This window comes from Gouania willdenowi, chromosome 5, assembly GCF_900634775.1.
Source record: "Gouania willdenowi chromosome 5, fGouWil2.1, whole genome shotgun sequence".
NCBI classification, from domain to species: Eukaryota; Metazoa; Chordata; class Actinopteri; order Blenniiformes; family Gobiesocidae; genus Gouania; species Gouania willdenowi.
Genome location: NC_041048.1, coordinates 39,772,287 through 39,784,700, shown reverse-complemented (window position 1 = coordinate 39,784,700; position 12,414 = coordinate 39,772,287). Strand labels below are relative to the sequence as shown.

At 37.3% G+C, this 12,414-nt stretch overlaps 1 protein-coding gene across 2 annotated transcripts; it reads right to left on the bottom strand.

Annotated features, from left to right (window-relative positions):
- Positions 1 to 971: 971 nt before the first annotated feature.
- On the bottom strand, positions 972 to 10,579 carry mon1a (MON1 secretory trafficking family member A). Of its 2 annotated transcripts, none has more exons than XM_028446911.1 (6): positions 10,415 to 10,579; positions 9,955 to 10,092; positions 7,086 to 7,469; positions 5,203 to 5,968; positions 4,002 to 4,149; positions 972 to 1,605 (listed from the first exon to the last, which is right to left on the bottom strand). In XM_028446911.1, exons 2-6 carry the CDS (start codon positions 10,085 to 10,087, stop codon positions 1,465 to 1,467), a joined length of 1,572 nt encoding a protein of 523 aa, XP_028302712.1. In that variant the 5' UTR covers positions 10,088 to 10,092; positions 10,415 to 10,579; the 3' UTR covers positions 972 to 1,464. The 2 variants fall into 2 exon arrangements, with proteins under 2 accessions (XP_028302712.1, XP_028302711.1); XM_028446910.1 differs by having other exon boundaries at positions 975 to 1,605; positions 9,955 to 10,089.
- Between the last annotated feature and the right edge of the window lie 1,835 nt (positions 10,580 to 12,414).

Sequence of the window (12,414 nt, the reverse complement as noted above, 5' to 3'; positions counted from 1 at the left end):
GACATTTACTGTGTTTTTTGTCATACATAATTTTCTGCGAGTGTGTTATTGATCATTTCTGTGAACATTAGTTATTTTGTAATTTAGTTGATTTGTGGTTGTTTTGTCATAATTTTCTATTTTGCTGTCATTTTGTCTATTTTCTTTAGTTTTGTGTGTTGTTCTGTCCTTTTGTCTATTTCTGAAATGTATATTTTAGTTTTTGTATAATTTTTTGGGGGTGTTTTGGTATAAATTGTTTTTTGTCATCTCGTGTTTTTGGAGTAATTTTCTGTTTTTTTCCTGCTATTTTGCATATTCTTTTTGTCATTTCATTTTGTATATTTTATCAGTGTGTGTATTTTGGTCGGTATTGATCGTGAAATGTGTAATTTTGTGTTTACTTTCTTGTTTTGTGGTTGTTGTGGTTTAAAGTTCTGTTTTTTTGTTGTTTATGGAATATTTTATTTTTTTTCTGTCTTTTTGTGTATTTCTTTTGTCATTGTGTGTGTTTTCATTGGTGTTGACCGTCATCATGTATTTCAGACTCAGGAGTTTATTTCAGAAAAACATACAGTATTCACATAAGCACATACATGTAAACAGTGTCTTCTTTTTTTTTTTTTACTTGTAATTTTAGTATTATTACTTTTATTTTAGTAGTCATTATTTTCCTTTTTGGGAGAAAAGTCTTTTTTTTTATTTTAACAGCCTTTTTATATGTAACCTGTTTGTACAGTAAGCAGAAGAAGAAGAGGCCACGGGCCCTGATTGGGTAACGCTCCACACAGCATGGTAGACTTATCCAATGTTTAGTCAACAGACCAGTGAGTTACTGGTTTTCCCTGAAACAACAAAACGCTCCTGAAATCCCAGTTAACCTCAGACCAAGGATGAGCCAGACATGTGAGCAAGTCTTTTAATTCATTCACACATTATTGTGCAACAATGCAGCTGCCATCATCGTCATCATCATTAGTTAAGGCATAATTAGCAAAGGCAGATGTAGCAACAGACAGTTCTTACACAATGAAATAGGAAATATCATCATAATGAGTGTGAATGTAAAAATATGTGAATATTTAAAGACTAAATGGCTTTAATTCTGAGTTCTAATAATGACATTAATAATAATACTGCATATGTTGGGATGAACCAGTGACAGTAGTAAACACAACGTGGAATAATCTGTAGCATCAATGAAGTGCACTGAGGTAAAATAAACGTCAAAGAGAAATGCAGGAGGAATGTAGATCATGGGAAATGTACGGGTACTTTACTCTTTAATAGAAGTTAACTTTTTTTTTTTAAAAGTCATTGTGTAGTGCAATAAAAAAAAGCCTTTTTAATGCTGGTGTTAGCATTCAAATTAAAAGTTATAAAACAGTAGCAAGCGTTGCTTTTATTAGCACAGCTTTACTACGCCCAACATATTAATAAAATCTAGCTACAAACGTTTTAATCTGACGCAACGGTTGGTTTGGCTCAGTAAGTCAGAGGACTGAGGATGAAGAGGCGATCTTCCTCCTTCCTGATCCACTTCAGTAGTTTAGTGACGGCAGATACCGCCATGGCTTTGGTTGAAAGGGGCGTGAAGCACAAGTAGAGCTCAAAGCCACTGGTTACCTGTAGGGGGGAGGAAACGTGACACCAGTACATGTGTAACATTAGGAGCTCAGTAGCAAGAGAGCAACAAAAGCTGTGCACATTCTGATAATAAAACCATCAATAAATGATAAGGATTAGTTCCATCGAAAGTACATCAGTGGTTCTCAACCTTTTCAGCCCCTGACCCCCAAAATAAAGGTTCCAGAGAGCGGGAGCCCCACTGTAGCTAAAAATGGTTGAACACAGACATGAACATTGAAGAACAGTCATGTGGAGACAGGACCATCTATAAGGGGGAATAAAGGGGAGAGATTTTTGGGGTCCATCCATAAAGTCAGTAAAATGATGGTCTATTGTTCTATGAATCTGTGATAACCACATTTATTTATTCATCTGAATAATATCCACTATTATTTGTGCTATTGTATATAGTCATCTTAAAGATGAAAATCATTGTTTTACTCAGAAATAAAAAGGGTGGTAAAATTGATTCAAAGTTGAAAATTAGAGTGGACAAAAAATGGTAAAAAGTGTTCAAAGTGTCAATAGTGGCTTAAAAGTGGAATCAATTAGTTAAAACTGGCAAATAATGGGCATGACAAATCGTGAATGTGGTTAAATTGGCAAAAATAATCACAAAAATATGGTGAAAAGAGGTTAAAAATGATGATTATGGGTCAACATATGTGACATTAGGTGGTAAAAGTGGTGGAAAGGGTTTATAAGTGCTGAAAAGGCATTAAAATGTGATGGAAAAATGTCAGAAATGGGAGTAATGTAGCAAAAATATGGCAAGTAAAAGTGATGAAAATAGGTTAAAATATGGTAACTTTGGTGTAGTTGCAGAAAAAAAGTAAAAATAAGCAAAATTGGGCTCAAATAGTTAAAAAAAAAAATTCTTAGTTTCTTGAAGGCAACTTTACTGTTTTAGCTTGCGTGAATTTCGTCAAACGTACGTCGTACGCTCAGATCTGAACGTACGAACAGTTGATAAATGAAGGCCGACGTCTTTCTCTGATAAAAAATGATCGTCTGCAGCAGCTTTAACATTGTGTTACTGCTGATCGGTTTGTGTGCGTTATAAAACCTAGAGCAACTATCAAACATGCTGTTGCGGTTCATTTTTTGATCAGTATCAAAGCGTAACAACTATTATTGTGCAGCAACACACTTTATTAGATCCACCCTCTGATTAAGAGGCTTTAGTGCTCAGTGGTGTCTTAAATCTTTGTGGCTCTGATCCAACACGGCACTGGAAACATTCCTGTGAGATTTGATCCATAGTAACGCCTTGGACCTGCTGCACATTTGTAAGCAGCGACTTCATGATGTAAAGCTAGTGTTCACTGACGTCCCACTGAGACCCTCCATGTGTGGACGGCACAGGTCACCCGAGTTCGAACTCCACCAAAAACTGAGCGTGCAGCTTTTTCACTGTGGGACACATGTTGTACAACCTGCTGTAATCTGAGTCAAGGATTAGGAATGAACAAGGTGACCATGCACTACTAGCTCCTCACACGTGCACACTTCATCGTTGTGCACACTTCACGGGTCAGGGATCTCGCCAGCGCTGTTGAGCGCAGGGGCCCCCTATGGCAGGGGTCCCCAATCCTGGTCCTCAAGGGCCACTATCCAGCATGTTTTAGATGTTTCTCTCTTCCAACACACCTGATTCAAATGATCAACTCATCATCAAGCTCTGCAGAAGCCTGACAACGATCCTGGTCATTTCAATCAGGTGTGTTGGAGGAGGGAAACATCTAAAACATGCTGGATAGTGGCCCTTGAGGACCAGGATTGGGGACCCTTGCCCTACGGTGTGATGTCGCCCTCTACAGTGTGACTTTGATGGTCTGTGTGTGTTTAATAAATCCATGTGTGAACGTGTGAAAATACTCTCGCTCTCGTCCGGACGGCCATCTTGGATTATGTCATCATCGCGGTAAATCGTGCATGTGCAAAACGACTCGAATTAACTTAAAGCAGAATTAAGCAACTTAAGTGTTTACAAGAAAGATTAATTATCTAATTCAGAATTAAAATCGGAATAAACCAGCCACCAAATTCAGATTTAAGTTTAATTCTGAATAAAATGTGTTTCCGTGAGTTTTATGGATCAAATGAGCACATGTTGATATTCTTCTTGGTCACTTCCTCACTTAAAATGTTTTCATAACTTTCAAAGTAAAGGTGGAGAATCAACAGATATTTAGTCTCAGTGTGTCTCAGGTTTTTGTCCTTGTAGGTTCCAAATGAAAGTTGGGAAACTTAAACGTATACTTCAGTGGGAACGCTCATCATCTTAAACACACTTACAGTATATAGTAGACAGTATGTACTCATTGAGTTTGTAGTGTGACATGTACTACATTGCCTGTCTATTCTTTATTGGTTTTATTGGCTGGACTTACCCGTGCCAGCAGGTTTTCGGTTTCCCCACAGCGGTAGAAGGAGTGCAGCGGTCTGGTTGGATGAGTCACACAGCTGTGAAGATCCTGGTACAAAACCATCAACCTTTCCTGCTCCTCGTAGGACTGGTACACTTCAGGAAACTCTGGGCTGAAGAAACAAGGAGGTGGTTTGAATTTAATGACACTTTGAAACAAACAGACACACAAAGACAGGGTTGTGTTCAATTACATTTTTCAATTACAATTACATCTTCAAATATCCATGACCAATTATAACTTAAATACGATTAAAGTGACCACCATTTTCCCCTGAGAATCAATTACAATTATGTTCTCAATTACTATTAATTACTGAGCCTTTAATAAATAAGCCCATAAAACTTAACTTGTGTTATCTTTCTGTTAGCATCTCTTATGATAACGGGTCAGATTACCCATGTCTTAAATCAGCTGTAAAATACACTAAAAATATGATTTATCATCTAATTTGTTTTTCATATGTTGGTTATTTCGTTAGGCTTCCTAATAAATGAAAATATTGGTATTAATATTTTTGGTGTGGGTGTTTTTTCTGTCCGTACACACCTAGATTTATATCTTTTTAAATGGTAAAAAGACCCTGAAGAGAACTGACAGCTAAACTCGTGACATGAACCATATTTTAATAATTGTTAACTACATATGTTTAAGACAGAACTGTAAATGATTGTAATTGTAATTGGCATAGAAATTATATAAAAACAGTCAATTATTTGAACTCAATTACAACTAGAATATTTGCATTTCCTGAAGAAAATGCTAGTATGGATGCAGCTGTTGCCCCTCGTCGCAGTACGCTGCATGAGGGAATTCAGAAGATCCATCCGTCTATTCCACTGTAAAAATGGGAAAAGTAACTGCAGTTGAAGAGCTTTACATTAATAATAGTTGGAGAGAGAGAAAGGTTGAATATAACAGTTGAAAGACAACAGCTGAATATTTTATTTAAGTTGAATGGTTGAAATTGGCTGAAGAACAACCGATCAGCTGAAGTTCAAAGTTGTTATTGTAATAGAACGTTTTTTAATAAAAACATTTTGAGATCTTAATGGTCAAAATTGGTCAAACTCTGAATGATGCCTCCTCCATCCTCACTAAGCAAGCAAATTGTAATTAATTATTCATTACAATTGACCCTAACCATGCAGACAGGTGCAGTTACCTGGTGTACAGACGTGAACTCTTTGATTTGTAGAGGAAATGTCGTAGCTCTGGGATGCCGACCTGGTCTACAGAGTAGCTGGGACACTTCAGAGCCTCCTTTAGAGCTTGGTAGGCACTACGCACACTCAGCCTCTCTAGGAACCGTCGTTTGCAGTCAGACATGTTAAAGAAGTCCTCCCGGTCCGTCGAGACCAGGATGAGGCAGAGCTCCGAGGCAGGCTCCAGGTAGGAGATGTGAGCGTGGAAGAACCCTGCAGTGTTGAACTTTGGCAGACAGATGGGCGTCCAGCCCTCGCCCTCACGGAACGACGAGGAGGAGCAGACCAGGTTGAAAACCAGGTGTAGGTCTATGTGGTGCAGGAACTGGTCCTTCTTCCTAACCAGGGCGACCAGTTGGTTTCCAGCCAGCAGGATGGAGAACACCAGGCTCTTGGACTTGGCTGCCTGCAGGCTGGAGGAGACCACGTCCCTGGCGTTGCTGGACAGAGGCAGGCAAGTGACGGCGCTCAGCAGCAGACCCGGGTCCCGGTCCAAGCGCTGCAGCAGACTGTCGGTGAGGTACTCGGAGCCGGCCAGCAGGCGGCGCAGGTCGTAGTTCTGCTTGTGCTGGAAGATGTGGTTGAGCTGGGTGAGCGTGAGCAGGCTGACGATCTGGTAGTAGATGTAGTTCAGCTCCCTCAGAAGCTCTTTGTCTGAACGACAGCACTGGGACATGCCCACCAGCACCAGAGGACTCCTAGTGAGGAAGACCACCTTACAGCCATCTGACACACACACACACAACTCATCACTTTGGGGAGTAATATCGATGCACAACAATGCGATTTTAACTCGATTAATCATTTCATTAACGTCTTCAAACATTTCATATTGTCAAGTGTTCATCCCACACATATGGGCCACATAGAAAGAAAAAAGTTTTAAAAATGATTGTCCTAAATGAGGGTATGAAATGGTCCACGTTCCCAGAACCAGGGTAGGAAGTTAAGAAAATATTATGGGGGCTGATTGGGGGCCATGGAAAAAAAATGTAGTTAGAGTAAAGATATTTTTATATATTAAAACTGCACAGTCACTTCTGCCCATGCAAATAAATGAAAATCGCGTCCGTTTAGCAATTACCGTATTTTTCCGGGCTATTGAACACACCGCTGTATTGGCCGCATTCCAATAATTTGGCAATTTTTCAAGAAAAATCCACGTAAAGGCTGAAGCGTCACATAGGCCACACCCTACTGGCTGATGAGGGTACCCTTCAGACGACTCAGCCAATCAGAACGGGAAGGTAGGCGGGCTATTATACTCCTGTTCACTTTAACGGAGATTTAATATTTTGATGAGTTTACTTCTCCAGCCCACATGAAAAGTCTCCTCCTCACTGCTCCACGTCTGCATATCAGTCCATTTGCAGCTGTTTATGGTCACTTTTTACTGGAACCAGACTGATACATCACTCCGTCCGTTTGTTCTTTTTAATACAAAGATAGATCGCGATATTTCGTCTTGCGATGCGTTATCGATACACTGGCGCCGAACATCAATTTATTTTTTTATTACACAAGTTAAGTACTAAGCACAAGTCTCCAAAATCTGGGCCGCAAAGAAAGAAAGTGTTTTTTTTTTTTCTACTTCCGCTTTAATGTCCAAACCCTGCATTATCATTGGCACATCTAGCAGGATTAGTTGTTAGGGTTTTTTGGTAACAATAGTTCTTACACTTTTCTTACATTTAATTAAAATTATTACATTTAAATCCCATATAGTACATTTTAAATAAAAGTTGACGATACCTAAAAAGGAAATTAATTCTGAGTTATTGACAGAAAACCTGTAATCAAAGAAGGTTGTTGTTGCCCATCAATAATGAAAATATATTCTGACCTGTGTGAATAGAACGGATGATGTTCTTTTCGGCCTCAACGAAGGACACGAGCGCCATCATCACCCCCATGGTGCTGGACAGAGCCTCCTCGGTGCCGTAGCGGGTGTAGATTGGTTTTCCCGCCTCGCTCAGAACGAACACGTGCTTTTTGTGGCTCCTCCAGGCGTCGCTGGACACGTCCTCCTCCCTGGTCCTGGCTTCAGTGGACAGATGGTTCTTGTGTTGCTCCTGGATGTTCTTCTCCTCGATCAGTGCCTTCAGCTCCTCTGCTGCACACTCCTCCCCCGCTGTGTCTGCTGCTCTCAGGGCTTCCTCCTCAGCCTCAGCCGTCAGATCCTCAAAGGACTGAGCGTGGATGAACATGGTGCTTCTCTGACCAGCTCCTACAGAGGAAGAGGTTCAGAACACTCAGCACATCTCTGCTGAATTCTAGAGTTTTTAGAAGTTTAATGCCTATTGATTAATTGGAATAAGTGATTTCAAATCTGGCAACCCAAATCTGGTTACTGGAACAGGAATGGCTGCTGGCTCCTTTGATGTGTCATCAGCCAATCACAGAGGGAAATGCAGGCTTTTCATTGGACGAAAAAACCCTCACCCCTTGACTTAACATTTTAATTCCATTAAAACTTCTAGTATCAGAATTGCTTCACTAGTATCTAGTCGAGCACTTGTGTAAAATAAACTTTTACTCGTAGAAGATCAATGCAAATTAAGTAGGAGGGATTAGAACCAAATCCAGCTACTTAATTGGTTGGAATATTTTCAAACGCCAATGGCAAACGTGAATTTGCTTCCCCCGCCCCCTTTATTAGCATATAAGGATTACTAGTGATGACACATGCGAGTTCCTTTCATCACAGCCACTAAAATTAAGCCAACAAATTTAAACAATATATACATAGAAAGGCTTCATATAATTAAATAAACAGTCTTATTGTATTTATGTCGTTTTAGGGAGAGAATAATTCTTTAGTACTATGTTATTAAATGACAACACCAAAAGTCATGGGATCAATGTGTTTTGTGTTCATTTACTTAATTTAATTAAAAAAACACATTTCCGATTCTTGTATTTTTCTATTATTGACACAATTTTAACACCTTTAACTACTGTTTGTGGTTTATTTATAATTCTAGGGGTATAAAGTCTCTCCAATACTGCAATAAAGGGCATCAGAATGAGCAAAAATACTAATTTAGGTTTTGGCAAACCCTTACTCTCGCAGTCCTCAGAAGGTTAAAAAGAATGTGCAAAGATGTGTCATGTGACCTTTAATATTATGCTACAGCTACAGTATGAAATGGTCAAGTTTAGAGCTAGAAATGATAGAACTGCCCCCCACAAACTTCCGAGCCCCATTTGTAGCCGTTTTTATGGCTGTGACAACAGGAACTGTTCCCCTAGTAGAGCTAAAACTATGGTTGATCACTGGTATGAAAACTTAATGGGTTTTCATATAAGATCCAGTGGGGGTCAGTATTGGACAACACAGTCACATGGCACAGACACACTGTAGTATCCCAGGCCTCATCCACACACATTAATTGTCCTGGTTATAAAAAGAACAGCTGCAGTCAAACTGTTATTCACTTATTTTGGAAAAAGCCCCTAAACAGTGACTTTTTGGAGAAAAAAATCCTGAATGAATAGATTGTTTGTTCTTGTATATATGAAAGTATTGTTGGGATTCTACAATGTTTGCAATTCTCAAAAGAAAAAAATATTACATAATTAATTTGTTGATCATCATAGCAAAATTATATTATCCATAAATGTAAATGTACTTTAAAAAATAAATACAGCATTTAAACTATTTCTATTAGAGCTACAATAATACACAGGATCCATTCAGCCTTCATTAAACCTCATTATCTTCTTTCTTTATTCATATCATCGTTTTTTTGTAAAATGTTTTTATTCGTTTGTTACTGAATTTCATGGAAGCCCATTCCCGCCAGTTAAATCACTACAGCAAGTCATAACTGTAAGAAAGAAAGTGAAAAATATGAGACGGAACGTCATAATTATGAGATGGAAAGTCATACTTATGAGAAAAAAAGGAAAAAATTATGAGACACAAAGTCATAATTATGAGAAAGTGAAAGCCTTTGAGACGGAAAGTCATAATTATGAGAACAAAAGTGAAAATTATGAGAAGAAAACTCAGAATTATGAAAAGGAAAATCATAATTATGAGAAAGAAAGTGAAAATTATGAGAAGGAAAGTCATGATTATGAGATTAAAGTCATAATTATGAGAAAAAAGTCATAAATATGAGATAAAGGTGAAGGTGGAGACCTGTGTTCAAGGGTCAGGCTGTGAAAGCGTGTTTGACAGCCGTGGTCCAAATTATGTTTCCATATCGATGGCTATGACCAACTTCAGCCATGTGAAATTGCATCAATAGATGCATTGATGGATTTTCCAGAAAAGTGCTCTGGCTTGAAGCTTACAAAACAAACAATGATCCAAAGATTATCGCTGGATATTTCATGGATACTGTGATAACTGCTGTGAGGTGTCCTGCCCCAAATTAAAATCATATCCATGGACTAGAAAGAGAACATTTTCCATGTAAATGTGCAAAGAAACATACAAAAATATGATGGAATCATTTTGCAAATGAGACGTTTTTATGTGCTTTTACTATTTTATACACTATGTACCATGTGTTGAAATCTAAAAACTGAATAAACAGCCAAAATATGCGTTTTGAATCAATTATTATTCACAGTGTAATAAAGTGTCAGATGACCTGCCGTGGGTGATTTTTTTTTTTGCTGTTGTTTTTTGTGGCAGAAATGGACTTTGATTATAGGAATTTCAATAAAAAGTGACGTAAAAACAAGTCGTGTTTACTGACCTGGTTCTGTTCCCTCCACCAGTCCTGGTGTGGGACTCTCTGCTCTCATTGATCGCAGATGATCCACAGGAACCGGTAAAGAGCTGCTGTCCCACGCAGCAGTGGCCCTATGGGTGTGGGCTCCTCCGTCCATCACTGCTACCGTTCACAGTAGGAGAAACACACACGTGGGGGTCAAAGGTCAACTACCCGAGGACGGAAATCACAATCTGATTCATTAGACACATAATGCTCACACCTAGCATGACCTGATTGAAACTTTGAAGCTAAATCCTGAAGTTTCACTCTTAGGTTTAACCTTGAAATTAAACCAAAAGAAAGCAGAATAATATGTTTAAACTTCTTTATTCGGCTCCATTCTCTGTCAGTTTACAATTACACATTAGACTCACATTTGTTTTGCTGATAGAAAAGTTCAAACTTGGCTAACTTAAGAACAGTGTGTCTGTGTTTCACTCACTAGTGGACGCCCACAGACGCTGTCAGTCAGTAAAGTCTCCCCCTAAAGCGAGCCGTGCATTCCCGCTGCTGTGAGCGGGTCAGAGCCGAACCTAGAGCCGAACCTGGAGCCGAACCCAGTCCGAACAGAAGCCGCTGAGGACATACATGACCGCAGGCTGAGAGATTGGGCGGAGCTTCAAGTTTGTGTGACGTGAGTGCAAAAATACGGAAGTGAGGATTCTGGGAAATGAATGCCACAAAGATTCCTGGCTAACGAAAGGGACTTTTAGAAGACAATGGTTTTTTCCCCTGTATTTCTGATGTTTTTGGAGTAATTCTGTACACTTTTCTCTAGTTTTGTGCGTTTTTGTTGCCAGTTTTTACATCTGTTATTTTTCTAGTCTTTTGGTACGTTTTTCTGTTGTTTTTTTTAGTCATTTGTGTATATTAGTCTATTGTTTTTGTAGTTATTTTGTATGCTTTGGATATTTTTCTGAAATCTTGTATGTTTTTTGGAGTAATTTTGTGGATTTATATCATTTTGTATGTTATTGTAGTCGTACGTATTTTTTGTGTAATTCTGTATGTTTCTGAGTCATTTATACATCTGTTATTTTTGTTGTCTTTTGCTATGTTTTTCTGTAGTTTTTTTTCAGTCATTTGTGTATATTGGTCTATTGTTTTTGTGTTTTTGAAGTTATTGTGTATGTTTTGTATATTTTTCTGAAATCTTGTTTTTATTTTGGAGTAATTTTGTGGATTTATATCATTTTGTATGTTTTTGTAGTCGTACGTATTTTTTGTGTAATTCTGTATGTTTCTGAGTCATTTGTGTATTTTTGTTTTTGTTTATTGTTCTGTTATATTTGTAATCTTGTGTATTTTTGTAATCCTTTTGTGTTTTTCCATAATCGTGTGTGTTTTTTGTAAATAAGATTTACATTTTGTATATTGGTCTGTTGTTTTTGTGTTTTTGGAGGCAGTTTGTGTATTTTGTATATTTTGTGTTTTTTTTGTCAATTTCTCTTTAATCTTGTACGTTTGTTGGAGTCATTTTGTATTTGTCATGTTATTTTGTATATGTTTATAGTCGTGTGTGCTTTTCTCTAAATTTCTATGTTTTTTTAGTCATTTGTGTATTTTGTTGTTTTGTATATTATTCTGTTATATTTGTAATCTTGTGTATTTTTGTAATCCTTTTGTGTGTTTTTCCAAAATCTTGTGTGTTAACATTTTGTATATTAGTCTATTATTTTGTGTTTTTGGAGGCAGTTTGTGTATTTTTATGTAATTTTGTATATTTTTAAAGTCATAATGTGTGTTTTTCTCTAAAATTGTATGTTTTTCGAGTCATTTGTTGTTTTGTATATTTGTATTTTGAAAAGTTAAATAAATAACACAAGAAACCACATTTGATAATAATATTTAACCAAGTCAAATATAAAAGCCAGAACACAAGAGTAGTATTTTTGTTAGGATAAAAGTTACTAATGTTTACCCTCTATGGCTGATTGATGTGCTTCCAAATTTCAGCATTGACCCTGTTATGGTTACAAGTCCAGACACGAAATACCTCACACTAACAGATTCAGTTTTCCTTTTGATTTGATTAGTTTTTGAACATGAAAAAACAAAATCAATACATGTAAAATAAAGTGAATATCACAAAACAAGTTATAAACACAAAGTTTTCAATAAAAAAAAATGAAAAAAATGAAGTTTACGGAGCGCCGATTGTAAAGTTAGGCATGCTAAAATAATCAGCAACTTCTGCAACATTTAGCAACAAACCACATTTAAAAAAAAACATGTGTGAATTTAATCATGTTACTTTTGACCAGATTTACAGCAATATTTGTGAAATTTGTGGTATTTACTTTTCTTGTAAAAATAGAATGTCAGTGTTAATTTATTTCACATTTAGATTTAACATTTGATATTTAGATCTAATATTTAACATTTAGATTTTGATTTACTATTTAGCCTTTAGATTTAACCTTTAGATTTAGATTTAAAGAA

Bases quoted from the DNA above. Each gene is read 5' to 3' on its own strand.
- mon1a (XM_028446910.1), bottom strand. The intron at 5,969-7,085 runs GTCAGAATATAT...TGTGTGTGTCAG, and splicing joins CATCCGTTCTATTCACACAG to ATGGCTGTAAGGTGGTCTTC. The intron at 1,606-4,001 runs GTAAGTCCAGCC...TCCCCCCTACAG, and splicing joins CCGAAAACCTGCTGGCACGG to GTAACCAGTGGCTTTGAGCT.